Source organism: Camelus dromedarius, chromosome 16, assembly GCF_036321535.1.
Source record: "Camelus dromedarius isolate mCamDro1 chromosome 16, mCamDro1.pat, whole genome shotgun sequence".
NCBI lineage: Eukaryota > Metazoa > Chordata > Mammalia > Artiodactyla > Camelidae > Camelus > Camelus dromedarius.
Genome location: NC_087451.1, coordinates 44,567,403 through 44,595,399, shown reverse-complemented (window position 1 = coordinate 44,595,399; position 27,997 = coordinate 44,567,403). Strand labels below are relative to the sequence as shown.

General features: G+C 39.1%; 1 protein-coding gene across 1 annotated transcript; it reads left to right on the top strand.

The window, feature by feature from the left end:
• The first annotated feature begins 82 nt into the window (after positions 1 to 82).
• On the top strand, positions 83 to 27,706 carry LRRC37A (leucine rich repeat containing 37A). The gene is given in 14 exon segments (XM_064494789.1): positions 83 to 140; positions 2,516 to 2,678; positions 5,009 to 5,080; positions 13,071 to 13,142; positions 16,020 to 16,091; positions 17,106 to 17,183; positions 21,118 to 21,192; positions 21,745 to 21,761; positions 21,764 to 21,815; positions 23,505 to 23,623; positions 25,560 to 25,747; positions 26,590 to 26,786; positions 26,788 to 27,139; positions 27,638 to 27,706. Coding segments are annotated over 14 exon segments (1,584 nt in total).
• Positions 27,707 to 27,997: the final 291 nt, after the last annotated feature.

The following is a 27,997-nucleotide window of genomic DNA, read 5'->3' as shown; positions in this document are numbered from 1 at the left end:
CCCAGTCCAGCTTGAGCCCCCAACTCAGCCTCCAGAGACCTCTACAACTGCCGCAGCTCAACGTCCAGTACATAACGAGGTGATGGTCTCACCTGCAGGTCCGGGTGAAGCTCAGCGTCCAGTGATGCCTGGTACCACAGGTAAACCCCTGGATCTGGCAGTTGTCATCACTCCAGAGCCTGCTAAGGAGGCTGGAAGTTCTCCAGAGCAGCAGGAGGGCTCTCCTCATTTTCCTGTTTCCCCCCCCGAGCAGGCTGAATTTTCTCCAATCCAGTCCAAGCCTCTTTCTCTGTTTCCAGAGCCTCTCTGGGAAGGTTGAATCTTCTCCAGGCCAACAAGAGGCCACAGCTCAGACTGCAGATCACCCTGAGGGGCCAGGGCTTTCTTTGGTCAAGGAGGAGGCCCCGGCTCAGCCTCCAGAGCCACCTAAGAAGGTTGAGATACAACTGGAACACCAGGACAGAATCAACCTCAGCATTCCAGCTCGCCCAGTTTCACTGATAAACCTTTGGACTTGGGGTGTACTGTGACTCCATAGCCTCTTACAGAGGCTGGACACTCTGCAGCCCTGCAGCAGATGACATCTCCAGTGTACCTGGAGGTGACACCTCCACAGGCAGAGCAGGTGCTGGCTCAGCATCCAGCCATGACTGAGGTCACAGTTCAACCTCTGTACCTGGGACTTACATTAAGTCCAGAGCCTAATAAAGAGGCTGGACCTTCTCCTACCATGCAGGGGAACCCAACTTAGCCTCCAGAGCCCCATCAGCCTTCATTGTATCAGGAGGTGACAGTTCCAACACCAGCTCAGGATCACACTTAGCATGTAATGTCACCTAGTGTCACAGATAAACCTTTGGGCCTGGGGCTTACTGTAACTTCAGAACCCACTATGGAGGAGGAACACTCTACACCTCCCCTTCCAAACACCCTCAGAGGACACTTGCCCCTTCAAGCATCACTCCAGTCACATTTCACACTGTGGACCTGGAAGTTACTGAAACTGGAGCAACCAGTGTGGACATTGAACCTTCTCCGACCAAGCAAGAGAACCCAACTCAGCCTCCAGAGCCAACAAAGGAGGTTGTTGTTCAATATCCACCCTATCAGGAGGTGACCGTTCCAACTCAAATTAAGGGTCAGGGTCAGACCCTAACAGCATCAAGCGTGAAATCTCATCATGTAGACCTGGAGCTAACCGTGATTTCAGAACCTACTACGGAGGCTGAACACTCTACATCTCCCACTACAAGACACACTAAGGTGACACTTGCCGCTTCAAGCATCACTTCAGTTACAATTCACTTGGTGGACCTGGAACATACAGTAACGAGCATCCATTGTGGATGTTGAACATTCTCCAACCAAGCAAGAGACCCCAACTCAGCCTCCAGAGCCACCAAAGGAGGTTGACTTTCAATATCCACCCCATCAGGAGGTGCCCATTCCAACTCCAAGGAAGGGTCAAGGTCAGCACCCAACACCGTCCAGCATCACACCTCATCACCTAGACCTGGAGATAACCGTGACTTCAGGACCTAGTGTGGAGGCAGAACACTCTACATCTCCCCCTCCAAAACACCCTGAGGGGACACTTGCCCCTTCAAGCATCACTCCAGTCACAATTCACACTGTGGACCTGGAACTTACATTAACAAGCATCCATTGTGGAGGTTGAACCTTCTCCGACCAAGCAAGAGAACCCAACTCAGCCTCCAGAGCCAACAAAGGAGGTTGTCTTTCAATATCCACCCCATCAGGAGGTGACAATTCCAACTCCAAGGAAGGGTCAAGGTCAGCACCCAACACCGTCCAGCATCACACATCATCACATAGACCTTTAGCTAACTGTGACTTCAGAACTTAGTGCGGAGGCTGAACACTCTACATCTCCCTCTCCAAAACACCCTGAGGGGACACCCGCCCCTTCGAGCATCTCTCCAGTCACAGTTCACACTGTGGACGTGGAACTTACGGTAACGAGCATCCATTGTGGGCATTGAACATTCTCCAACCAGCCTCCAGAGCTAGCAAAGGAGATTGTCGTTCAATATCCACCCCATCAAGTGGTGACCAATCCAAAATCCAAGGAAGAGTCAAGGTCAGCACCCAACACCGTCCAGTGTCACACCTCATCACGTAGACCTGGAGCTAACCGTGACTTCAGAACCTACTACGGAGGCTGAACACTCTACATCTCCCCCTCCAAAACACCCTGATGGGACACTTGCCCCTTCAAGCATCACTCCAGTCACAGTTGACACTGTGGACATGGAAGTGACTGTAACTGGAGAATCCAGTGTGATTGCAGAACCTGTTATGAAGGCTGAACATTCTACATTCCTTCAGAAGACTACAGCTCCTTCTCCTGAGGTGGCCCTTGCACACCCACTCCTGACTTGAATCACAGTTACAGCTGTAGGCCCAGAAGGTACCATAACTCGACACCCAGGGTCATCGAAGACAGCTGTTTAGACTGATCCTTCGGTGGTGCATTCTATAACATACACCTCAGAAAAGGAGCAACTGGAACAGAGTGCTCCCACAAGCGTGAATGTCTGTGAGCTCTGCATCTGCAGTATTGAGACCTTGTCCTGCGTTGGTCTCAGCCCAAAGGAGAGGCACTGCAGAGTGCCTGTGCCAGAGCCCGACAGCTACAATGGCACCTTCACCGTCCTGTAAGTATTGCTTTTCCTCATTTGTTCTCTGCATCCTGCCTGACCTGGCAGCCTTTCTTTGAGGTCTTCCTGGGTCTTCCTCATCTCCCCAGTTCACACTGACTGACTTTGTTTATACCTTTTGTCTTATAAGAAATTTCTCATCTTCATTTGCCTTCTTACTATCATTCCTTCTTCTCCAGTCTTTTGAATTGCCCCTACTCTTTTTCTTACTCCAATTTTTAGTCCATTATTTAATTTCTTAACATCTTCTCTTCTCCCATTTTTGCTCCATCCTCATTGCAGCAACCCGTACCTCTCCCCATCTCATTGGTGGTAATTCAACAAAGTGGTTAAGAGTAGAGATTCTGGAGTCAGACTACCTGGGTTTGAATCCAGATCTGCCCTTTATTAGCTTTGTGACTCAGTTTCCTCATCTGGAAATTAGGGATTATCATAGTCACCAACCATCTCATAGGATTATTGTGAGATTTAGGTGAGTTAATACATGTAAAGCTTTTACGTCAGTGCCTAGCATATATCTGAGTGTTAGCCATTATTATTATTCGATCCCTCAGTTACACCGAGAACTCATCTTTGCCCCCTGGATTTCTATGTATAGCACCCATTTTATGCCCAACCCAAGGCTAAGTACTGTGGGAGCCACAGAAGTATGGCGTTGTCTCCAGAACATCACAGTGACAGGTGGGAAGAAAGGGAATACACCTTAAAAGGTAGGTGATGTGTAATTGAGTATTAAAAGATACAGAGAGGTGCTGTAATTAACCAGAACCTGGAATCACTGGGGTGTGGAGGTCAGGGGAAACTGCATGGGTTAGCTAAAACTTTCACTGGAACTTAAAGACTGGCTGTGATTTGTTAGAGTAAAAATAGGGAATAGAGTCTAGGGAAAGGTGTGGCTGCAGGAATCATGAGGATTTAAGAGATCAGTCTAGCTGTGAAGAACGGGGTTAGGCAGCAATGAAAGATATGCTATGAAAAACCTTGACTGTCACAAATGAGGGTTTGAAAAATATGCTATAAGATGTGGGGAGCCATTGAAAGTTTTCAAGGAAAAGAGAGAAATGATGAAAACAAGAAGTTTATTTTAGATTCCATATGTAGTGTGATCTAGAGAGGAAGGTTGGATTCAGGGAGACCAAACAGAATGCTGTAGCAAAACCTAGGAGGAAAGTGAGAATGGGCTGAATTAGCGTGGTTGTGACAGGAGGAGGAGGAAATCCTAAAAGCACAACAAAGGGAAAACTGACAAGGTTTACTAACTGCCTAGAGTTGGGGGGCAAGGTGTACAGGAAAGAGAAAAATCAAATATGTTGATGAGGAGAAGGCTGGTGGTACAACAGGTGGACATACAGTTGGGAAGGAGAGCCACTTTGAGGGACATGGGTTCAGTTTTATTGATGAATATAAAGCAACCAGAAGGCTTCTGTTTGAGTGGAAATGTCCCATAGGGAGGTGGGCAGACAGGTATATGTTTTGACTTATTTCTGATCCCCCTGAAAAATGTGCATATAAACTAAATCGTCATTGCTGAGGGAAGAGGACAAAGCTAAAGGTAAAGATTCAACGCCATCCAGTTAGTGGTTGAAACTGAACCTCAGGCATTTAACAGCTTCTTTTAAACATGTGTAATTCATGGGTACATTCTCACTGTGTAAAAGAAAGTGTCATAGAAGTATGCACAGGATAAAATGTGAAATTCTCTCCCCACCCTCCCTCCCACCCATAAGATAACTATGTTACTATTTTGATGTGTGTCCTTCCTTCCAGGCTCTTTCCTTTGCATTTTTTCCCCTAATGAGGTAATAACTTCACTCCTTGCTCGGTGATCTGTGCTTTTCCTTATGCGATATGTCTAAGAGGTATTTCCATATTAGTCTCTAATTTCTAACTGCCCTTATCCTTCCAATACCTGGAGAGATTTAGAGGGCACTGAGCCAAAGCTTTGGTGTTACCTGGCATAAGATTTCTTTACTTGCTGATAATGATACATTTTTGCCATTTTTATCATTGATTTGTAGGAGTCATTTTAGACACATAAGTGACTTTGGGAGAAAAAAGACTTACATTCAAAACAATTGGCAATATGTATCCAAGAAATTGGACAGATAGGAAGTTCAGGTTCTCAGGAGATGCCTCATTACTTGTGCCAGTGATCTCACATTATATGTTTATGAATTGTGCCCACTGGGAAGCTAAGAAGCTGTGGGAGTTAGAAAGCTGGTCTCTTCTGCATTTGAGTATTCCCCACAAGGTTACTGTGATTCTCTCACTTACTCTGCTCATTCTTTTCCTACCTATTTAAGGATATGAACTGTGTTCCTTCACAGAGATTTCCAAGGAAACTCTATTTCTTACATTGATGAAAATACATGGAAGCCTTACTGCTGGACTGAGAAACTGTGAGTATATTCTCTCCGAACATGCATACAAAACACTAACTACCTTGTCAGATTCTTCTTGGTCCAGAATTTCGAGGTCAACAGCTGTGTTAAAAGGTACTTCCCCCTTCATATTCCAAACCAACCTATTGATTGAAATTCCATGTTTATTTAAAAAATCAAACTTGGCAGGCCCTCATTCAAATAAGCAAGAACCAATTTAAACTTACTTTCCATTATACCAGTAATACATGATTATATTCTCAATATATAAAAATGAAAAACAGGTATAATGAAAACCCTTCTTGTGCCTTAATCCCCCACTCACAACAATTTTGAGTTTAGTAAAACAGTCCTTCCAGACTCTTTTCCATGTATTTGGCTACATACATATTTACAGATAAAATAAGTTTGTCATGTGTCTTTCTTATCCTTTTGTATGTAAAGGATAACATCCTGCAACTTGATTCTTTAACGTCATGATACATCTTATGTTTCTTTCTTTCCCAGTACGTAGAGGGTTGCCCCATTCATTTAAACTCCTGCATAATATTCCATAGTATGGATGTATCAGTTTAATAATGCTTGTATTGAAAGGTGTTTGGATTGCATCTAGTTTTCTTTTTACAAACATTGCTGCAATGAGCATCCTTGCACATGCATCTTTGTGAGCCTGTCAGGTATTTCTGTAGAATAGATACCTAGAAATGGGATTGTTGGGGTGAAAAGTATGTAGATATAAACTTCTAATTGCCCTCAAGCAAGTTGTGCCAGTTTATAATCCAGTCAGCACTCCCTGACAGCCTTTACTTCCCCACAGCCTTCCACTGCTGGATATTCTCCAAGTTTTTGGCTGATCTGAAGGGTCAATAAAAGGGGTCCCATGTGAATTTGAATTTTTCTGAAGCTGTGAATTTAAATATCTTTATATGTTCGCTGGACATTTGTATTTCATCTCTGAATTGTCTGTCCTTTACCCATTTTTCTTTTTTTTTTTTTTTTAAATTGATTTGTAGGTAAGTCAGGTTAGATAAAATAAGTGATTTTAGGGAGAAAACTACATTCAAAGCAATTAACTGGCATTTTTCATGGCAGTTTGTATTATTTGTTCAACCTGAATAGACAAATCATAAATATAACTTCCAAATTAATAATAAAAGTATTAACAGTCATAGTAATCTTGAAGTAGAGATTATGAGTACCCTTAAAGAGATGCCCCCTTAATCTGATAAGTTACTGATAAGGAAAAAAATGCTAGAACCAGGCAGTTTTTTGTTTTTGTTTTTTAAATTTACAGATTTCTTAAATACTATATATGATTTTTATTTCTCATGACAGTATCTGACTTGGAGGTTTTATTTCCCAGGCTTGTAAGAAAAATGAAAGTCATTTGGCACAAGAAATAGAGAATACTAGTTTTCTCTGGGGAGGAAAATTGAATGGTAGACTGAGGGAAAGATGTAAGGGGAAAACTTTGGATCGTATACTATATACCTTTGGAATTCTGAGCCATGTGAATATATATTACATATTTAAGAAAAGTAAATCAAAATTAAAAAACTAATTTTTCTAAAGCATGTATTTCAGTTGACACAGTATAATATGAGTCTGGTAAGGATTGAAATTTTCTAAGGCAGCTTGAGTTTTATACTTTATAAGCAGAGGTTCCTAACTTAGAGTCAGTGGCTCCCGATGGCAGGATTTCTTAATCCCCTACCCCCACCACATGTATCTTTTTGGCGATCTGCATAAGCTTATGTTCTTAGGATAATGTTATTAAATGTAAAATAAATTAATATATATACAGAAAAACAAAGGAAACCATTACACTGAAATCATTTTCAGAATATTTTAAAAATTAGTGATATAGAAATAAATATGCTTCTCTTAACACATTAAATAACAAGAATAGTTGTAAGTCTAATAACTATTATAACTCCAAGATAGTGATGAGAATAAATGATATTTCAAGATACCTGCAACAAACATGTGATATGGAGTGATCTGTGACTTCTGTTGGGAAGCAAGTTAACTGTACTGCTAATCTCCTGTGGTTTGTTGCCTGCACTCAGAACAGAAGGAATTGCTAGTTTTAATTAGAGATTTGTGAAAATGGAGAAGTAATTTTATTTCCCTTCCAAGTTTGGGCCTCTGAATTCAGTCCACTCTGTTCACAAACCTCTGCCCTAAAAGGATGATCCACAAATGGAAATTGCATGCACACTTTTGCATGTATTCAAGAAAGTGCAGTTTTCTAGGGAAAAGGGCCATTACATTTATGAAATTCTCAAAGGATTCTTGTCTCAAAAGATTGAGTCACAAATGTATGGGTGAAGAAAGACATTTCTGTAAAGCTATAAGTAGATAATAAATGAAAGATTTGTTTTAAATAACAGTATCTGATAGTTGGTAACCTGTCACTTTCCGAATTCATCCAACAAATATTTATGGAGGATCCAGTGTGTGCCAGGGACTGTTTTACATGCCAGGGATATAGGCCCAAGAACAAAAGAGACCAAACAGCGCAGTCCTCAGGGGGTTAAAAAATACATAAAAATAAATATATAAATATAGTAGATATAATATGAAATATTCATAAGTGCTTTGGAGAGAAAGAAAGCAGAGGAAGGAGGGTAAATTACTTTCAGAATGGCCTACTGTTTGCATTATACATTAAGTCAAACAAACAAACAAAAAACCCTGAGCCCTGTCAGTTTCCTAGAAGTTACAGAGAGGGATAATTGTAAAAATAGATAATATCAAGAATGAATGTGAAATTCAGAAGGTTGCCTTAGACCATAACCGTGGTCAGAGGTTAATGGATGTTTCTTAAATGTTAGTTCATGCCTGGTTTAGATACTTTCCTGGTGTGAGGAAGTTTTAGATCTGGCTTTAATTCTGATTCCCTATAACTTTAAAATTTTTCTTCAGTGAAAATGAGTGTTTGGAGTTCTACAGATGAATACATTTTATTTCAGTTAGTTGCTTATTTGAAGCTCCTTTTGGGGATAATTTTTTGGTGACTGACTCATTCTCTAAACTTTACTTCTAGATTGAATGTATTGTTGTTATTTAAAAAAATTTTTCTATCCTGTCATCCAAACAGCTTGACACAAAGAGACCCCATTAACTTAAAAGGCATACTCTTTGGTTACTCCCCATCCTTCTGTGATACTTAGACTCTAGCCAGTCTGACATGGGCAACAGTCAATCAGAATACACTGCCATCAACAGTAGAGGGTCAGCCCTGTCTCTGTTGGTTTACTGAATCCTTGTCAGTGTTTAAAGTTATCATTAGTATATGTGAGTTTCATTTTTGTCTTGATTTTTTTCATGTATCGTTGTTTCCTATGATCTTTCTATGTCATCTATGGTGTTCGCGTACAGCTTTGTTATGTGATGTAGGGATGTAGAGTTTTTTCCAACTTTTAATTTATGAGAAGGGTTACTATAAATGTCATTGGATGTACTGATTTTTGTGGATCATTTCCATGGAAATATGAAACTTAACTACTTAACAGAGATGAGAAAACAGTCAGTCATAGCACCACCTGTTGACCACTCCCCCTTCACATATCTTCTGACCATCACTGCTGTTCCTTCTAACGTGGTCAATTTCAAATGGAGGTCAGGGTCTTGGAAGCATTCTCAGGGCTCCAAGAGTTCTTTGTGGGAATTTAAGTTTTTTGTGTTTTTTTTTTTTTAATGATCTTTTGAAAAAGCATGGAACTACATCCTGTATAATGTGAGCCACCATATAACTAAGAGCTGCCCTTGATTTCAGCCACAGAGTTTCCAGATAGTAACATGTTAATTCTCATAAGCTATGAGTAAATAATCTATGAGATGGACTTAAGCTATGAGATGGAATTAATATAAATGTGACCAAAAGGCACTGTGAGAGAAAAACAAGAACATTTTACATGCAGAACTCCGTGGAAATAGTTTCACAACGCAATATAGTGTGTGCTCAAATCCCCAGGGCTCCTGAAGGATGTACAACTGTTAATACTTCCCACAAGGAAGGGGATTCTCTGAGGCAAGAGAAAGTTACCTTTGCTATCTTACAGAGTTTCTTGTGTGCTGGCTCCCTACTGCTCCCTCCCTCTAACTCTTGGAGGCACTGGTTATGGGCCTTCCTGCTTAGCAGGTTTAAGAAGCAGGTGCAAAAAAAGAAAAAAGAAAAGAAACTGGTGCAAAACAGCACCTTCTCTTCCCCGCAGCATGTTCCTAGTCTTTGTTGTGAGACCAGGCAGAGCAAAGGCCTTAGCTGTCCTCGGGCAGACCCAGGTGGCAGGCATGAGTGTGAATCCTTCCTGCCCCCTGCATTCTGCATTCTGGAGAGGTCATTGGCTGGATCTCTGTTTTCTAATTTGTTCTTTAACTGTCATTTCTGCTGCTCATGTACTGAGTTTTTTTTTTAAATTAATGCGAAATTTCCATTCATATATTCTTGAGTTGATTCTTTGCAACAGATGTACTGTCTATTTACATCTGCCTGGGGATACTAATTATGCTGTTCTAAAGTCCTCTTGTGTTAACTCTGATTAGCGGGCTATATGCTGTTATGTTTGTTTTTGTTTTCTGTCCTTAATAGAGTTGGCTTTCTCCCATTGGTCATTTCTGAGTACAGTTCATCTTTGTAGTTGAGATTCTGCTGCTTCTGTTTTCCAGCTTTATGGGAGAGGTGAAGTGAGCTGCTGAGGCTTGTTACTCCCATTGGGTTCTCCTGAGAGTAGGCAAGAAGTGGAAGGTGCCTTCTGCTGGCTAGTGAGGGAGTGCATGGCCTTCCTCCAGGGTTCTGGGACTTTGCCCTTTTTCTAACACCAGTTGCTCCAACCTGGAGGAAGAACTTTTTTTTTTTTTGCTGCCTGGGTCAAGGAGCAAAGATGTGGGGTTGATGTGCTGCAGGTTGCTCCTACGACACCATCCCAAATAATCACCCTGCAGGCAGCTACAGGACATTTCTGGTCAGGGAGCATTTGTAGAGCTGCTTGCTTTGAGCTAAGGTTGTCATTTTTAAATTATATCTTTTCTGTCATTCTTAGGGATTTTGGTGGAAGTTGAAGGAGTAGAGGCTTGACATGTTTCAATCTGCCAACTTGAAATAGCACAACTTCTTATAAGTACAATGTTGTATCCCTGTTACCTCCTAGAGAAACTCAGGCAAATATGTGTCCAGATACAAATACAGGACTGTTCAAACCAGCATTGTTTTTAGTAACTAAAGAATAGAAAGCTCTTGGTATGTACCAGTAATTGAATCAATAAAGTGCGGTTAGTCCCACACTTAGAAGACTTACACTCTATCAGAAATGTGATGATGGCCACAGAAATCCCCTTACAGTTTCTGGTAGCCACTTAAAAGTAACAATAAACAGATGAAATAAATGTTAATGTATTCTATTTAACCCTTATAACCCAAATATTATCATTTCAACATGTAAACATTATATACATTGTTGATAAGATATTCTACATCTTTTTCTTTAAGTCTTCAAAAATATTCAAAGTATTGTCATATCTACATGTAATCAATATAAAAATTAACGAGAGTCTCCATAGTTTTTGTCTGTACTCTTTGAAACTCAATTTTCTTGCTAAATTTTATTTGTATTTAGATTTCATAAAATTTACAGTTGAAAAGTTGTATCACACACCCAAATTGTTGCACACACTTAACATTTTCTTTTTTTTTTTTTAACATTTTTTATTGATTTATAATCATTTTACAATGTTGTGTCAAATTCCAGTGTTCAGTACAATTTTTCAATCATACATGGACATATACACACTCATTGTCACATTTTTTTCTCTGTGAGCTACCATAATGTTTTGTGTATATTTCCCTGTGCTATACAGTATAATCTTGTTTATCTATTCTACAATTTTGAAATCCCAGTCTATCCCTTCCCACCCTCTGCCCCCCTGGCAATCACAAGTCTGTATTCTCTGTCTATGAGTCTATTTCTGTCCTGTATTTATGCTTTGTTTTTGTTTGTTTGTTTGTTTGTTTGTTTGTTTTTTAGATTCCACATATGAGCAATCTCATATGGCATTTTTCTTTCTCTTTCTGGCTTACTTTGCTTAGAATGACATTCTCCAGGAGCATCCATGTTGTTGCAAATGGCGTTATGTTGTCGGGTTTTATGGCTGAGTAGTATTCCATTGTATAAATATACCACATCTTCTTTATCCATTCACCTGTTGATGGACATTTAGGCTGTTTCCATGTCTTGGCTATTGTAAATAGTGCTGCTATGAACATTGGGGTGCAGGTGTCATCCTGAAGTAGGGTTCCTTCTGGATACAAGCCCAGGAGTGGGATTCCTGGGTCATACGTTAAGTCTATTCTTAGTCTTTTGTGGAATTTCCACACTGTTTTCCATAGTGGCTGCACCAAACTGCATTCCCACCAGCAGTGTAGGAGGGTTCCCCTTTCTCCACTGCCTCTCCAGCATTTGTCATTTGTGGATTTTTGAATGACGGCCATTCTGACTGGTGTGAGGTGATACCTCATTGTAGTTTTGATTTGCATTTCTCTGATAATTAGTGATATTGAGCATTTTTTCATATGCCTTTTGATCATTTGTATGTCTTCCTTGGAGAACTGCTTGTTTAGGTCTTCTGCCCATTTTTGGATTGGGTTGTTTTTTTTTTCTTATTGAGTCGTATGAGCTGCTTATATATTCTGGAGATCAAGCCTTTGTTGGTTTCATTTGCAAAAATTTTCTCCCATTCCGTAGGTTGTCTTCTTGTTTTACTTATGGTTTCCTTTGCTGTGCAGAAGCTTGTAAGTTTCATTAGGTCCCATTTGTTTATTCTTGCTTTTATTTCTACTAGGAGAAAAATTTTGAAATGTATGTCAGATAATGTTTTGCCTATGTTTTCCTCTAGGAGGTTTATTGTATCTTGTCTTATGGTTAAGTCTTTGATCCATTTTGAGTTGATTTTTGTATATGGTGTAAGACAGTGTTCTAGCTTCATTGCTTTACATGCTGCTGTCCAGTTTTCCCAACACCATTTGCTGAAGAGACTGTCTTTATTCCATTGTATGTTCTTGCCTCCTTTGTTGAAGATTAGTTGACCAAACATTTTCTGATAATTACATTGAGTATCAGTTTTTACATTTTAATTTTAAAAATAATTAAGTTAAATTAGAATTCAACTCCTTAAGCACATTAGCTACTCAAGTACTCAGTAGCCACATGTTGCTAGACATGCAACACTACATGCTACATGCAAGAATAAAATAGATTTACAAAATATTGTTGAATGAAAGAACATAGAGAATAATACATAAATGATTCCACTTACATAAAGTTAAGAAGCAAGAATAAATTATATTCTTTGTGGCTGATGTATAAAAGGCAAAACTACATTTAAAAAGCAAGGAAAGTAGTATTAAAGTCAGGATAGTGGTTCCCTCTAGGGAGAGGGCTGTAATTGGAAAGGAGCACAGCAGGGGCTGCGGGGGTGCTGGCTGTGTTTTTTCTTGATGTGAATGGTGTTACATGGGAATTTCTAATTATTAAAGTGAACAGGTATGTATATTTTACGTACATTTTAATTTTGAAAAAAAATTTCAGTGGGGAGAAAAATCAAATGGCTTCATTTGCAGCCCTAATATACTCTGGGACTTCCAGATACGGTTTGGGAAAAGAGAGAAAGGAGTGGCAGCTCTGCAGCATCAGTGCTGCCCAGAGTTGGGTTCTAACCAAGGACTTGTGATCTGAAGAGTAGGCGTTGAATACATGATTTGGTGAGGACGAGCGGATGGGGGTGTGTGTGTGTGTGTGTGTGATGGAGAGAGATGGACGCAAAGGAAGACGGAAGAAAAAATGATTAAATGAAACCAGAGCAGAGATCACCATCTCTAAATTAAATAAGAGTTAGGGTATTTAGGTGGCAGCATTATCCAGGCTTCCCCTACATATAGGAGTTAGTCTTATGTAGTAAGTAATTGTAGTTGTGTTGCATCTTGACTCAAAATAACCTTTTCATTTTTTAGAATTCTCAGAGAAAGTTCTTTGACTGAGTTACATAAGGAATCATTTAAAGGCTTGCTAGCCCTCCGGCATTTGTAAGTTAATTAGTTAATCATATTTACTTATGAGGTCTTAGTTATATTATCAAAAAGTAATTAAGAGGTTCAAATCAGATAACCTCTACAATTTTTTCAGGCAATAAAATTCTGTAATTCTCTGTGTAGGGCCCCAGCCCATCTCCAGCATCAAATACTTCCTATGCATTTTTAACTTTTATATTTATATAGACAAGCTACAGATAGAAAAACAGTTTCAGTTGTAGAGGAGAAGTAGTAATGAGGTCCAAGCAATTCTAGACACTCATATGAACCTTATTATGTAAGTGTTCATATACCATCCACTTATATTTAGTTTATGGCCCACGGATCAGATCCAGCCCATGAGCCGTATTTACACAGCACACAAGTTAAGGATGATGTTTAAAGGGCTTTAATTGGGAAAATGGAGGAAAAAACAAAGGAAAACACGTGACAGAGACTGTGTGTGGCCTGCACAGCCTCACATACTCACTGTGTGGCCTTCACAGAAAAGGAGTGAAAAAGGTGGTTTAGTAGAATGAGAGGAATTAAAGTTAAGCTCAAATTATCACCTACAGGACCAGAAAATATAGAACACTTACATTAATATGAGTGCCATTAAGTCATAATTTTAATATAAATTAAATTAACATTTAAATATTAAATATTAAAGCAGATGAATTATGTAAACAGTATTGTCCAGAACACATCAAGTTACCAAGACAACAGACTAGCATTAAGGGTTCAATGTTGGAATTGTTATACCAATATTAAAAATGTTTAAGGTGATGGTTAAAGTGGTATAGTTATACATGTTTACACCAAGTAAGCATATTAGAAATGCCCCTAACTTCACTAATTACAAAATAAAAAACTCTGCAGCCTCATTATACAAGGAAAGAAATGCTTGCATAGTATTTTTGTTTATTTAGAGATAGGGAGATACTGTGTTCTTTGCTATGAAAGATCAATTTTTATCCATTGTCCATGGCATCCAGAGCTGTGTATGCCATTAATCCTTACTAAGCTAACTAATGATGCTCTTTAGCAACGAGATTCTTCTTGCAAATATAGAAGGCTGAGGGAAGTGGGTATAAGGACCCTCACATGGCCCTAAAAATAGTCCTTTTAACAGTCAAACCATCCAAACCTTAAGGGGCAACCACTTTTGTGTTAGTCTTCTTGTGTCCCTCTGTCATGTGGGCTCCAAACCTTAGAAACACAGTTTGGAGAAAAATAAATGAGTTAACTGCTCAGTGGATTAGGCCTTTGACTACTTCTACTATGAAATACTTTCTTAGCTGATTATTTCATGTTAGCGTAAATCATTCTTACTCATTTTAAGAAATGCCAATTAGTAAAAAAGAGTATGCCGAGCACATGCCTAATGTAAACACAAAGATGGGTAAGACAGAGTTCCTTCTAGCAACTCCTGATCTCACAGGGAAAATAAACATAAGCTCAAACCAAATGCACAAGCACAGAGTGGATGACAGAGTGCTGCAGAGGCGTAGAAAAGGGAGCGATGAAGTAGTAGACCTACATTTCTTCCAAAACAGTCGTTTTCCTCCTGTTCACTCCCCAGCTAGTTGTTTATTTTTAAAAACTCTGACTTTGCTCTATGTCCATGCATTGGCTTTAAACATGATAGACGTTGCACATGAGCAGGTCTAGTCCATACATTCAAGGAGTTTATACTCAGAGGAAATGGGCTGCAAAAACAGCTATATAAGAAAAAAAGAAGTGTAGAGGGGCAATGAGAGCCCTAAGTTGGTTTTGGAGCTCAGAAGAGGGAAGAAAGACTTCAAACTGGATCAGAGAAAATGTTAGATCAGTGCTGTTTGAACAGGACCTTAAAGGGCCATTGTGTATCAACAGACAGACATCTTGGGAAGAATAAATATACAAAAAAAAAAAAAAGAAAGAAAAGAGGCAAAACACAGGAAACATGCTTTTAGTACCTGGAGAGTACAAGTAGGAAGAGTAGGAGATTAGGGCCAGGTCATCTAGGGCTTTGAAGGCCACGCTGAGGGTGACACGCCAGGCTGCCCCATTCCCGCAGCAGTGCTCTCGGACAGACTTGAGCCTGCAGCAGAATCAGTCACTTGGAGGGCTTGTCAAAGCACAAGTTGTGCCCCACAGTTGCTGATTCAGTTGGTCCTGAGTAGAGCTGAGCATTTCTTAAGTAAGTTTACAAGTGATGGTGGTATTTGAGAACCACGTCTGGAGAGTTAACCTGGTGACTGTGTACAGGATGACTGAGAGAGGAAGAGACCAGAGGCAGAAACACCAGTCAGAAGACAATTACACCCATCCAGGATAAGTGAGAGACTAAGTTAGAATCAGTGGAAATAAGATAGCCAGCTATAGTCAAGTGTGGGTGTTTCAAATAAAAGTCAATATTTTAGTATAATACTGAATTAGTTCAAATTACACATTAATAAGAGCAGTAACTTCCTTTCAAGTCATGTGAAAGGCTATCTTTTATTTCTGCTGGTATTGAATTGGCATAGAAAAATAGAATTAAACTGGGAGTTGTGTAAATAGAGTATTCATTTTCACATTGAACATTATAATTATATATGGAGGTAAAAACTTTGAGTTTATAATCTAGAATTTGTTAAGACCACAAAAGGTTATCTAATCAATTCTTCTGCTCTGAGGAAAGATTACCTCCAAATTCTACCAAGATCTATATAGGTGTATATATTATTTGTGAAAATCATGAAAGTGAGACCCTTAAGAAGGTGAGGACAGGTTCCAATAACAATTCATAAGGTTTAGAGGTCATACAGAAGCGACTTACTCGTTGTTATTCTAACCTCTAGAAGTTATTCCTACTAATTAGCTATCTAGTAGCTAATTGAGGCAATATTTTCCTTTTCCTTTTCCTAGAGATTTATCCTTCAATAAAATACAGTTTTTTGAAAGTGGTACATTTGAATCGCTACCTTTTTTGGAGTTTGTGTAAGTTACAAATATAACTTCATTATGTTTGGAATTTTTATAAAACTTAATTTTTTATAAAATTAACTTGCTACTCATTTTGAAACATTAAAATTTTAGTGTAGAGAGCTACTACAATTATGTAGCTAATCCTTTTTGTCTCTTGCAAAGATTTGCAGTCAGATGACATTTGGCAATGTCTGGAGACATTTTTGGTTATCAGAACTATAGGTATGCTGCTGCCATCTGGTGGGCAGAGACCAGAGATGCTGCTAAACCACCTACAGGGTACTAGAGAGCCCCCCACAACAAAGAGTAGTCCGGCCCAAAATGTCAGTAGTACTGCCCTTTGCTAGAGAAGTAAGGATCACTTATCACAAATATTTATTGAGGATTTACTGTTTTGTATCTGTAGGCCCCTGACTGTGGGAACAAGGGAACAAGCCTTGGGCTGGAATGGTAAACAAGTTATTAAAAGCTGCAGACTCAGAGGTGAGAAGGCTGGTTAGCCAAGGACGGGTAAGATCCCCAGAGAGGGGCAACCTAAGACAGGCACAGCCACCTGAGTCCAAGAAGAACATTGTAAAGCAGCCGTTTCTTATACACTCTGCCCTGATAAGCTGTAAGGCTCACTGGTGTCAACACAAACATGATTTACCAAAACATAAAGGGTCTTCTGACCTTGAGCCAGACACTGCCAGTTAACCATTTCCTTTGTCATTCTTCTTTGCTATGTAAGACTGTGCAGCTTAATAAAGCTTCAGAGTAGCCATCAACTCTCTCCGCATACAGTGTGTATGTGTACATGGTATCGTGACACCGACAGTATCTAATGCACCATATATGTAATTATGAAAATATAAATCATAAGCAACTATTTTCCACAGTGAGATTTCTTTAGTGTATGGAAGAGATAATAAGGTTATGTTTCATCATATATAAATTAGAATTACTGCCAAAAGATAATGTTCTGAAAGAATATTTTTTTCTTCTTTTGCTTGTGTCTTTTTTTTCTTTCCTTTTTTCAGTTTGTAGAAATCTAAGTTGCAACTTAATCATAGACCTGAGCTTTGGAACATTCTGGGCCTGGAATGGAATGCAGTTTTTACACAAGTTGTAAGTGAAATAGATGAATGCATGTAAAAGCTATGTGTTTTGGTTATCGGTAATTGGTTAGCTGGGTGTAAGCTCACTATGAATTCCAGAAATTATGTCTTAAGATCTTTTTTTTTTTTTTTAAATGAGAAAACTAAGGTACAAAGAGGCCAGGAGACTTGTCTAACTCATATATGGAACACTTTGCTTTCCCTACTACTGATCCTTGGCACGAGCAATAAAATAAAAGGCACCCAACAGAAACGCTCAAATTAGCATTGCCATGGAATCCCATTGTTGTTGCTCCAATATGTGAATGGTACTTGAAATTCCACTTTTGAATTTAGTTCCTGCTCATGTGCAAAATTCCTAACTACTTAAAATGTATGCAGCACAGAGCTGCAAAGAACTAAGTTTAGCCCCAAATTCTTCAGGGAGCAAAAGTTATGGGTACTTTCTCAACTATTAGCTTCTTTTAAATGGTAAACCATAAAGAATTCCTGAACACCCACCACTGGGCACCTCTCTCCCCAACCACCCAAAACATTATTTTTCAAAAAGTATATATGTCTGAAGTGAATTATATGTGGCTGGTAGGAACCTTTGAGGTGTGGATGTTTCTGTTAAGCTGTAGTGTGAAAAATATAAAGAAGATACATTGCTATCGCCTAATTCTATGTACTTTCCTGACTACTACTAATAAGAAGTGTGGGTTTTTCAGAATCTTGAAAATTCTGTGATTTCTCCATGTCACAAGAAGATCACAGCAGGTAGGTTCAGTGGCCTGAAGGGGATTTTAGACTCGAGGTGAAGAGCCTCCTCTAAATCAGGCTTTGGAAAAGACTCTCCTATTTGTCTTGTAGTTCAGAAATCCAGTTTCACACAGTTCACTTTGGGTTAATGAAGGTGTTGAAGGTGTGTCTGGAGCAGGATTAACAGTTCTGCAGATGCCCACCAGTGGCATCTCCCTCCCATCTTCATTGGTTTGCTGGTGCCTAACTTGTGGAAGGAGAACAGAGGGTCAGTTTTTCTCTTGCCAGAGAGTGGACTCATTAGGTCCCTCCACCAAGAGATTTTAGTAGCATCAGTACCATGTCTTAAACTCATGACCTTTTCTAAACACTTTATAACACCAAGAATCCCTTATAAGAATCTGAGTTTCATTATGGTTATGTAGGTGACCCAGGGGGGGAAAATTGTGGAATCACAGTTAATAAAAATTAATTTATTCAAAAATATTCATTGAGTGCCATGCGTGCTGTGTGTCTGCCCTGCACTAAGTGCTGGGGTTACAAAGAAGAATAGGCCAAAGACTTTGTCCCCAAGAAACTTTCATACTGGGAGAAAATTGATGGGAAAACTTACAAGAGCCATGCTAGCATCTCTGCAGCAGGGTAACAAGGTTGGGGGGCAAGGAAGTAGAAAATGGGTGGTGGGCTAGAAAAGATGGTCATGGAAGAGGCATGAGCCTGTTCCTCTTGAATTTCTGTGTTTATCTTAAATGGCAGAAAAAGTTAATGAAAGAATCAGAGCCAGTGTTGGAAATAAGTTTACACTGTATTCCTAAAATTCATTCACAGTTACTTTCAAAAGGTTGTCAGAATACAGTAAGTGTGTGTTGGCGGCTGGGCTCCTCCTTTGTTTTGTGCCAAATCTAGAAGTCTAGATGGTGCCACCCCTTGAGTTGTCATTTTGTTGCCTATAATGAGATATTACTGAGGTATTTATAAATTGAAATAATATTTTCCTCTGCATTAAATAAGTCTGGAAAAGGGCCCCAGCTGAGGTGAATTTGTCATGAATTAAATGAAGCTGAAGCTGCAGGGCTCCCCACTTGCCTAGGTCCCTTCCAAGGTCTCGGGAGGGATCCTAGCAGTTTTTGTGTTTATAACTTTGCATGTTTTTAGTTAGGATTTTTCCAATGTAGATGAATTTTAAGCCCCACAAAACCTTGATTCATCACTGGGTTTCAGGTAATTATAACTCAGTAGGTTTCTTGAATGAAACCTCTATGTTATTGACAAACACCAGGTGAACAAGTTAGAGGTGTGCTAGAGTCTATTTTGAATCTGAGGTCCACCTCAAAGACAAACCAAGAGCTAATTAATTAATAAAGCACCATTTTTAACTTTGTTTTTTTTCTTTTTGTTTTGGTGGTGGGAGGTAATTCAACTTATTTATTTATTCTCAGAGGAGGTATGGGTACTGCTAAGTTTAATATTTCCTCCTTATCCTTAATTTTTGTCGCTTTGATTACTATGTGCCTTGGTGTGTTCCTCTTTGGGTTGATCCTGTGTGGAACTCTCTGTGCTTCCTGGATGTGGGTAACTGTTTCCTTTCCCAAGTTGGGGAAGTTTTTGGTTATTAGGATGTGGGCTATTTTTCAAGGCTACCACTGTCATGGTCTAGGACAAGCTAAAGCAATACAGATCTCACTGTCCTTATAGATGTTAATTTGTTTTTCTTAAATAAATTGCTCCCCAGATTGCTACAAGCCCACTGGTTAAATTTCCAGAGTTCTGAGAAAGTTGATTCTGACCATTTTTGCCAGTTGTTGTTGTTTTTATGGAGGGATGAATTTTCAGATGTCCTCACCCCACCATTTTTACTGATTAGCCTGCAACATGGTTTAAAATCTCTAAAGCCTCAATGACCATAGGCTAATTAAATATTTAATTATGGGAGATAATTGAAGAAATGAAATAAAAGAGAAAAATGTAATTCTCATAGAGGCTCTCCCAGATGGGGAAATGAAATTTGAAAAAGTATTTCTATATTTAGTGCCCTCAGACTTAAGGTTAAAGTAATAGTTGTTTTAAACACACTCCTTTTTTTTTTTTTTTTTTTTTTTTTTTAATTCAGGTTAAACACAGGCTTTGGAGTCAGAACAGAGTTCAGGTTCCAGCTCTGCTTCTTACTAGCTTGATGCCTTAGGACAAGTTATATAACTTCTCTGTAAAATGGGATAATAATAATATCTATCACATAAGGTTACTGTGAGGATTAAATATTAAATGTTGATCATAGATAGCTGGCAATCCAAAGGGTATTATTTGTGATAATCTTTATAATATTCTGTAAAAGTACACTAATGATTCTTGAGTAGAGTTAATTAACCTAAAGGCAGATTTTCTTTTCTTTCTTCCTGTTTCTTTTGGGTATATAAAAAAAATTTTCTTTTTCTTGTTTGTTTTAAAGAATTGAGAAGAAAATCTTTTCCAGCATTTTGGAATAAAAATTTGTTCCAGAAAATGAATTTGTCACTTTGTTGGTATATAAACAAAATGTTATTTATGCAACAAATATTTATTAAGTACCTAGTAAATATTAGGCTCTGTGTCAGGCACTGAGATGACAATGACAATAAAATGTAGTCCCTGCTCTCATGGAGCTGACAATCCAGGAGACTGACAAGTAAGCAGGTGATTCCACACATGGTAGCAAAGGCTGTGATACAAGAACACATATGGGAGTGTGCAGTGGGAGTGTTGCTCTCCCCAGCTCCTCTTGTATTTTTCTCTTCTTCAGCTCCAGAACCAAGGGATTGGTCCTACTTTTGTGTTTAGCTGGGTAGTTTAAAACATGAAATTTTAAAAATTTCTAGAGATGAAAGAAAAATGCCTTGAATTATGGAGGATACTAGAAATAGTATTTCTTACAGAGGAATGGCTTCCTACCAGCATAGTTCCTTCTAGGGTTTTTGGCCTAAAAAGTTCTTTGGCATATTTTTTTCTTTGCTATCCACTTTTTTTTCCTCTTTCTGTTCTCCACTTTATCATCTAGACACCTGGGTAGTTCCCAAATGAAGAGTGCTTTATGAATTCTAAGGGTGACTTATAGGTAGATTCAGGATTTTTTTTTTTTTTTTTAGCTTCGAGTTCCATACCAAAAAAATGAATATAAACTTTCATGGATGTTATTTTGCAGATAATTTTAATGCCATTCCAGTCTTCAAAATTCTCAGTCATAATCCTTTGATAACAGTTGAAGATACTTATCTTTTTAAATTGCCAGCGTTAAGATATTTGTAAGTATTGCAACAGTCTTATGGCTCTTGAGTTGATTTCTGCTCTTTTTTTACTTTCATCAGAGATTGAGGATTTTGGCTAAAAAGTCACAATTTAAATTTTAACTGGGTTATTGTGGTAAGAGTTATTGGCAAAGAAAAGGATTAAGAAAGAATGTATACGGGTAAGACAGCCAGCAGAGGAAGAAAGCAGTGTTGAAGAACACGTATAGAGATGAAACATGTAAAAATATGATTTATCCCAAAAAGCAAAAAGGAATAAGTTGTACGTTATATTAAAAAAAAAAAAAGTAATCAAGAGAATTGAATGCAGTTGAGAGTGAGAGTTAGGATAATGGTAAAAGAAAAAAAAAAAAAAAAGTCCTGTTCAGCACCAAGGTCATTAATTTAATGATGCAAATAAATTTAAATTTCTTCAATAAGAGCTCCCTGGAATTATTGTCTATGGCAAGTAAAAAGCCAGAATTGAAATAATCACATATTAGTTATCTTTTTAAAGGTAGAATTTTTGTCTTTGGGTTTATATCATGCCTGTTCGGGCTTTTCCTTCAGGGACCTGGGAAAAACACACGTCTCACAACAATTGAAAGAATCCCCATGATGGCCCTTGAATTGGAAAAACTGTAAGTTGATTTTTATTACATTTATTTTCAGTTGTTTTTTTATAGGTTTGTTTTATTATTTTCTTAAGTCAGGTTTATTGATGTATAAGTTTCATAATTTTCATGTAATAAAATTCACTCTGTTAAAATACACAGTTTGCTGTGTATTGACAAATATGTAGTTATATAGGCACCCCCACATCTGAGATATAGAAAACTTCTGCAGACCCAAAAGTCACCTCATGTCCCTCTGTAGTCAGTCCCCTCCTCCCACCACCAGCCCTGGTAACCACCAGTCTGATTTTTGTCCCTATAACTTTGCCCTTTCTGAATGCCTTATAAGTTAAATCATAGGGTATGTGGCCTTTTATTTTTGGCTTCTTTCACTTAGCCAGTCTCTTTGGAGATTATCCATGTTGTTGCACCTGTCAGTAATTCATTTCTTTTTATTGCTGAGTAGTATTCCAATTGTGTGGATATACAGTTTGTTTATGCATTCATCAGTGGATGAACATTTGAATTGTTTCTAGCTTTTTGACTATTATGAATAAAGCCACTAAAAACACTCATGAAAGTGTAAACATACGTTCTGTGTGAATATATGTTTTCATTTCTTTGGGACAAAATACCCAAGGATGAGGTTGCTGGATCCTATGCTAAGTGTATGTTTAACTTTTCAAGAAACTGCTTAACTGTTTTCTACAGTGACAGTACCACTTTGCATTCCCACTAGCAGTGCACGAGAGTTGCACTTGCTGCACAGCTTCACCTGATCCTTATATTTCAGTTTTTAAGAAAAATTTTAATGTCTCTAGTAGATATGTATGTATACTTCCATTTCTCTTGGGTAAATACTTGCCAATAGGATGGCTGGATCATTGGTAGGTGTATATTTAAATTAAAAAACTATTTTCCATAATTGTTCAGCCATTTTACATCTCTGTTAGCAGTGTATGAGAGTTCCGTTTTCTTCACATTTTGCCTACACTTGCTATGATCATCATTTTTTTTAAACTTTTTTTTATTGACTTATAGTCATTTTACAATGTTGTGTCAAATTTCAGTGTAGAGCACAATTTTTCAGATATGATCATTGTTTTTAACTGTAGATAATTTAATAGTTATATAGTGGCATCTCAGTGTAGCATCTCTAACAATTAATCATGTCAAACATCTTTTCACATGCTTCTTTTCCATCTATATATCTTTGAATTTTTTGTCTATATTTTTATTGAGTTTTGAGAGTTCTTTATATATTCTAGAAACAGTCCTTTATTCAATATGTAGTTTTCTAAGTATTCTGTGATTTATCTTTCATTCTCTCAAGAGTGTCTTTCACGGCACAGAAATTCTTAAATTTGACCATGTCTTATTTGTCTTTTTTTTTTTTTAAATGGACAGTGCCTTTTGTGTTGGGAGGAGATACTTCTGAATTAAACTACAGATCAGTGTCACCCAATTCTAATCCCTATCACCTTTTTTCCTAGGCACACCGACACCCACTGCCATCCTTACCCTTCTGTTGGGCACTTCTGTCCTCTGTATTTATTTACAACAGTTAAAAGCAACAGTTGGTCAACTGGTCGCTGTCCAATTCTCCAGGCCATGTGCCCCAAGAACTTATTTTTTTACTGCCCTGTGGTGGCCGTGGCCTGTCTCCCTACTCAAGTCACTCCTTTACCACTAATTTAATTCTGTTTCCATTTATAGGATCTTACCTAGCCGTCGGACCTGCTGCCTCTGCCAATTTAAAAATACTATTGAAGTTGTCTGCAAGACAGTCAAGCTGCGCTGTGACAGGGACTGCCTGGCAAGCACCACACGTTGTGGTGAGTCTGCATTGCCTGATGATAAATTTTTATTTTTTTTTAAAATTTTTATTTTTAATCAGTGATGATAAAAATTTTAAACTAATGATGTAATCGAACTATTTTTATTCATTCATTCAGAGTTTCAACTCCTTAAATTTCTAAGAACTATTCCCTTGCTAAAAGTAAGATTCTCAGTTACATTATTAAGCTCATAATGCCTCAGTTACTGTCAGCTTAATAATGTAACTGATCCACATACATAGAGGAACAAGAGAAAGGCATGGAAGCGGGAAGGGAATGACCATTCAGGGCCACATATTGTATATTGTGCTCTCTGCTTGATGCGTTACCCCCAAATGAGAACTTATTCATGTAAGTGCACCACGGTTTGTAAACTGATTTAATATCCATTAGGTCTCAAGTACCCTTTGCCTTATAGGGCGGGTGTAAATATATTTTTGTTTATTTTGTTTGTTTTTTCAGTTTTATAAAAGAATGCAAGTGGTGGTGTTTTGTGTTTTATTTGGAGCCTGAGCATTTCTGGTTCCATAAACAGAAGCTGCTACCTAGCCCTTCCAGTGGATGGGATGGCTCTTTTATTCTTAGACTGTCCAGCTCTGAACTTGCTCTGAAACTCAAGCATTTCTATACATAAAACACTCAGATGCTTTCAAGGATTTTTCTGTACATTAGATTTATTGGCACTTAACTTGGTGACTTCCAAAATGTGCTTTCATGCACAGAACAGCTTGAATACTGGTCTCTATCAATGATCTGGAGCACTTTATAAATAATATTTTGCTACTTACATAAAAATGTTGCTTATTTTCCAAACTTTTTTTTACCAATATTACTCCCTTCTCCCCCAGAAGTTGGCAGAACAGGCATTTTTAATCTCCCTCCTTTTACAGGTGAGCAAAGCAAGATCAGAGGTGTGAAGTGCTGTGGCCTAGTGCCTAGATCTCCTGTCCCCAGTTTGGGGCTGTCTGCGAGCTCTTGTTCCTCCTTTCTCATGACCCTTCACCTCTTCCTCTGACCCTCACACCTCCTCCTCTGACCCTAACCACCACCACCAAAAGTACTTTTAATTCTTCTGGAAGAGAGACCCAGCTGCACAGTGGTAAACATGACCCCACAGTCAGAAGCTTTTGATGGGTCCCCAAGTAAATCTGGAAATACTAGGAGTTAAATAAAATGAAAGCAAAGTAGGCATCTGACAAAAGTTGCTTTTTCCCTTCTACATTTTAGGACTTCCAAGTATTATTCCATTGATTTCTTGAATATTCCACATTAGCATACAGCCTGGCAAATCTCTTATTAACCTACACCCCAGATCCCTGCCCAAATGTTAGCCAGAGAGCCAGCGTGGACATAGTGTTTCTCTCTGTGTAGAGCCTTCTGTTATGGGGGCTGGGATATACGGGAGCAGGACCAAGGAGAGGCATTGGTGGTAAGTGGAAAAGGCCACATCCAGATGAGGACCTGTTAGCAGCGGGTGTTGTGATAATCTGTGATGGGAGCAGGAACACGAGCACGAGCACGCTGAGGAGGTGGAGAGAGGAAGCCTCACTCCTCTGCGTCTGAGGCAGGATGGGCTGGGGTGTATGAACGAGAGGAGTCACAGTGGGTCTGCAGAGCATCCTGCTGAGTGGGGAACAGTTGTCTTCCAGCCTTGACTTCTCTTGAGTACTGGGCAGTTGGCCCCTGGGAACCAGTGGAATAATCCTAAACACTGTCACTCTATTTCACACCATGGAATTTTCTGAGTAGAGAGCCACTTTTTCAAAAGATATCTTTTTCACCTCTTGTTGTGAAGTTTCTTTTTCTCCTCTCTAAGTGGCACTCAGATGTTTGCTGATTTCTAATTTATTTGGCTGCGATATGTGGCTGTGGACTGACAAAAAACTATCCAATAGCCTTCAATTATCAAAAACAGTCTCCTCTTTTTTGACAGATGAAGAAGCAGCAGTAGGGGATGCAGAAGGGTCATTCATGAAGGTTTTACAAGCCTGGAAGCAGAGCACCAGCGCCAAGCTGATTATTGAGCCAGAGAAGGCGTCCTTGGACACACGTGGTGTCAGCCTGCCAGCCTCCATGTATGAGCAGCCAGACTTTAATGATGAAAGTGACGTTGTCAGTGCAGTAAATTACGTACTGCCTTATTTCTCAGAGGGAAATCTAGAAGATGTAGAAGCAGCATTTTTGCCATTCATTAAACTTCTTTTTTCAAATGTACAAGATGGAGATAAGCCCCTGGGTTGTTTGGGGGAAAAAAAAAACACAAGGAACCATTCTGTTAAACCTGAATCCAACAATTAACCTTATAAAAATAAACTGAAGAGATTCTATCTTCTGAAAAAATGGTTCGATTCAGAAATGCAAAAAAGAAAAAAAAAATTGATGAGGTTAAAAACAAAGAAGAAACGCATGCTTGTACATGCCGACACTTTAGGCCCCAAATTTAAATGGCAGATCTTTCAAAAGGAATTGGAAATTGCCCAACCACAGGAAAACAGCCCAGCAAAGACTGAGAGTGTAGGGGAAAGGCTGTGGGGAGTGGAAAGGGTCCTCAAGGGCCCAGGGGGCATCATCAAAACACGTATCAAAGAATTGATGTGTCAGAGGAAACAGAATGCCCAGCCACCTGTGGAGAACACTGCCAAGGAAAAAGAGCTCAGGAGGCCGTCCCCAAGAAAGCTAGAGCAGCTTCAATGATGAAGAGGCCCAGGAAGTCAGTGGGAAGCTCCTTCAGCCTTCATTTACAAATGAACATAAGGCAGCAGTCTGTTCTTCCCTGCCTTCTGCTTCCACCCCTCCTAAATCTGATGTTAATCACAAATCAAAAGACTTATCCTACACTGTTTTAGAAGATGCAGGTGCTAGAGTTAGAAATATGGAGATTTCTAAGCCAACGTCACATCCCCCCTCCCCAAAAAACACTTCTTCCTTGATACTCGCTCTCGTGTGATCCACAATTATTCAAGGCCAAAAGGAATCACAACTTGGGAGGGAAAGAGTTACTCAGGAGAGTATCTGCAAGCAGGCCTTCATCCTCTGCAGTGAGGAGCCTCATAAATTCTCCTTCACGAGGAGCTATTTCAACTTCAGGGGAACTGACTTCTCAGGAAAATCCTTCTCCAGAATTATTTTCTCCTTCAGACCCTACTACGGGAAAGGTGGCTGCCGGAAGGAGCTATCTCTGAAGTCACTGTCCATACAGATGTTCCCAGCACATATTCTGTTACTGCAGGCAACTTTATGCCAACTGTTCAACACGCCCACGAAACACAATGGGAATACCACAACGTGGGCACCGAATTACCCTCTAAACCCACCGGCTTCAATTTCCCAGGGCTTTCATCCTTGGGTGATCAGTTTGAAATTCAGGTAACCCAGCAACTATGGTCCTCCATCCCCAAAGATGACGTGAGAAGCCTCATTTCCCATGTGATCCGGACTTTTAAAATGGTCTGATCTGAGACCTATGTGAAGCTGGCCTGTGCCAAGCTCTTCTCCAGAACAGGCCTTCTGGTAGTAGAACAGCTGCCTATTTGGGGGAAAGATAATAGCAGGTCCCCATTTCTTATCTTAAATATATCTCTATAAACATGAAAGAAAATAACTCATAAAAGTATTAGAAGAAAATAGAAGCAATATGTTTATAATCGTGTGGTGGAAAAGGGCTTTCAGAGCCTGATGCCACAGGCAGAAACCTTTGGCAGATTTGACCACCTTGTCTGTGAAACCAACTTAGCACCGACCTATGCCAAGCACAGGACAAAGAATCTTCCATATATTTTCGATTTAACCCCCACAGTCCTGTGAAGACGGTAGTACCATCCTTGTTTCATAGATGTAGGACATCAACTTAAGGCCCCAGTGACAAAACCAAAAGCAGAATCCAGCTTCAGCTGACTTTAAAGCCTGAGCTCCTTACTCCACTCTTCTGTCTCATCCCCTTAGAGACAAAAACATTGGGAAGTGTTTGAAACACTGAAAATCAATGAAAGCCAATATTTATTTATTGTAAAGAGTGTTATAAATGAACAGGAAGAAGACAGACAATCCAGGGGAGGAGAGGGCAGGGGCTTGGTAGAGTAGCCGTCTGTTGACAATCTGTCCCCACATCAGCCTGTCCTCATGGTGAGTGGGTTTTGTCAGCCAGGCCTTTGTCACCTCGTGGCAGAAAAATAGTCTCTGATACTTTCTTCTAGTGCTTTTATAATCTATCTAGAATTTGCTTTGTTTTTTAGTGTAGTTGAGGTAGGGGATCGAACTTCTTTCCCCTGCATGAAAATCGAATTGTTTCAAAATTTTCTACTGAATGGTTCATTCTTTCTTCACTAATTAAAAATACTGTCTTTATCTGGACTCTGTTCTATTGATCCAGTT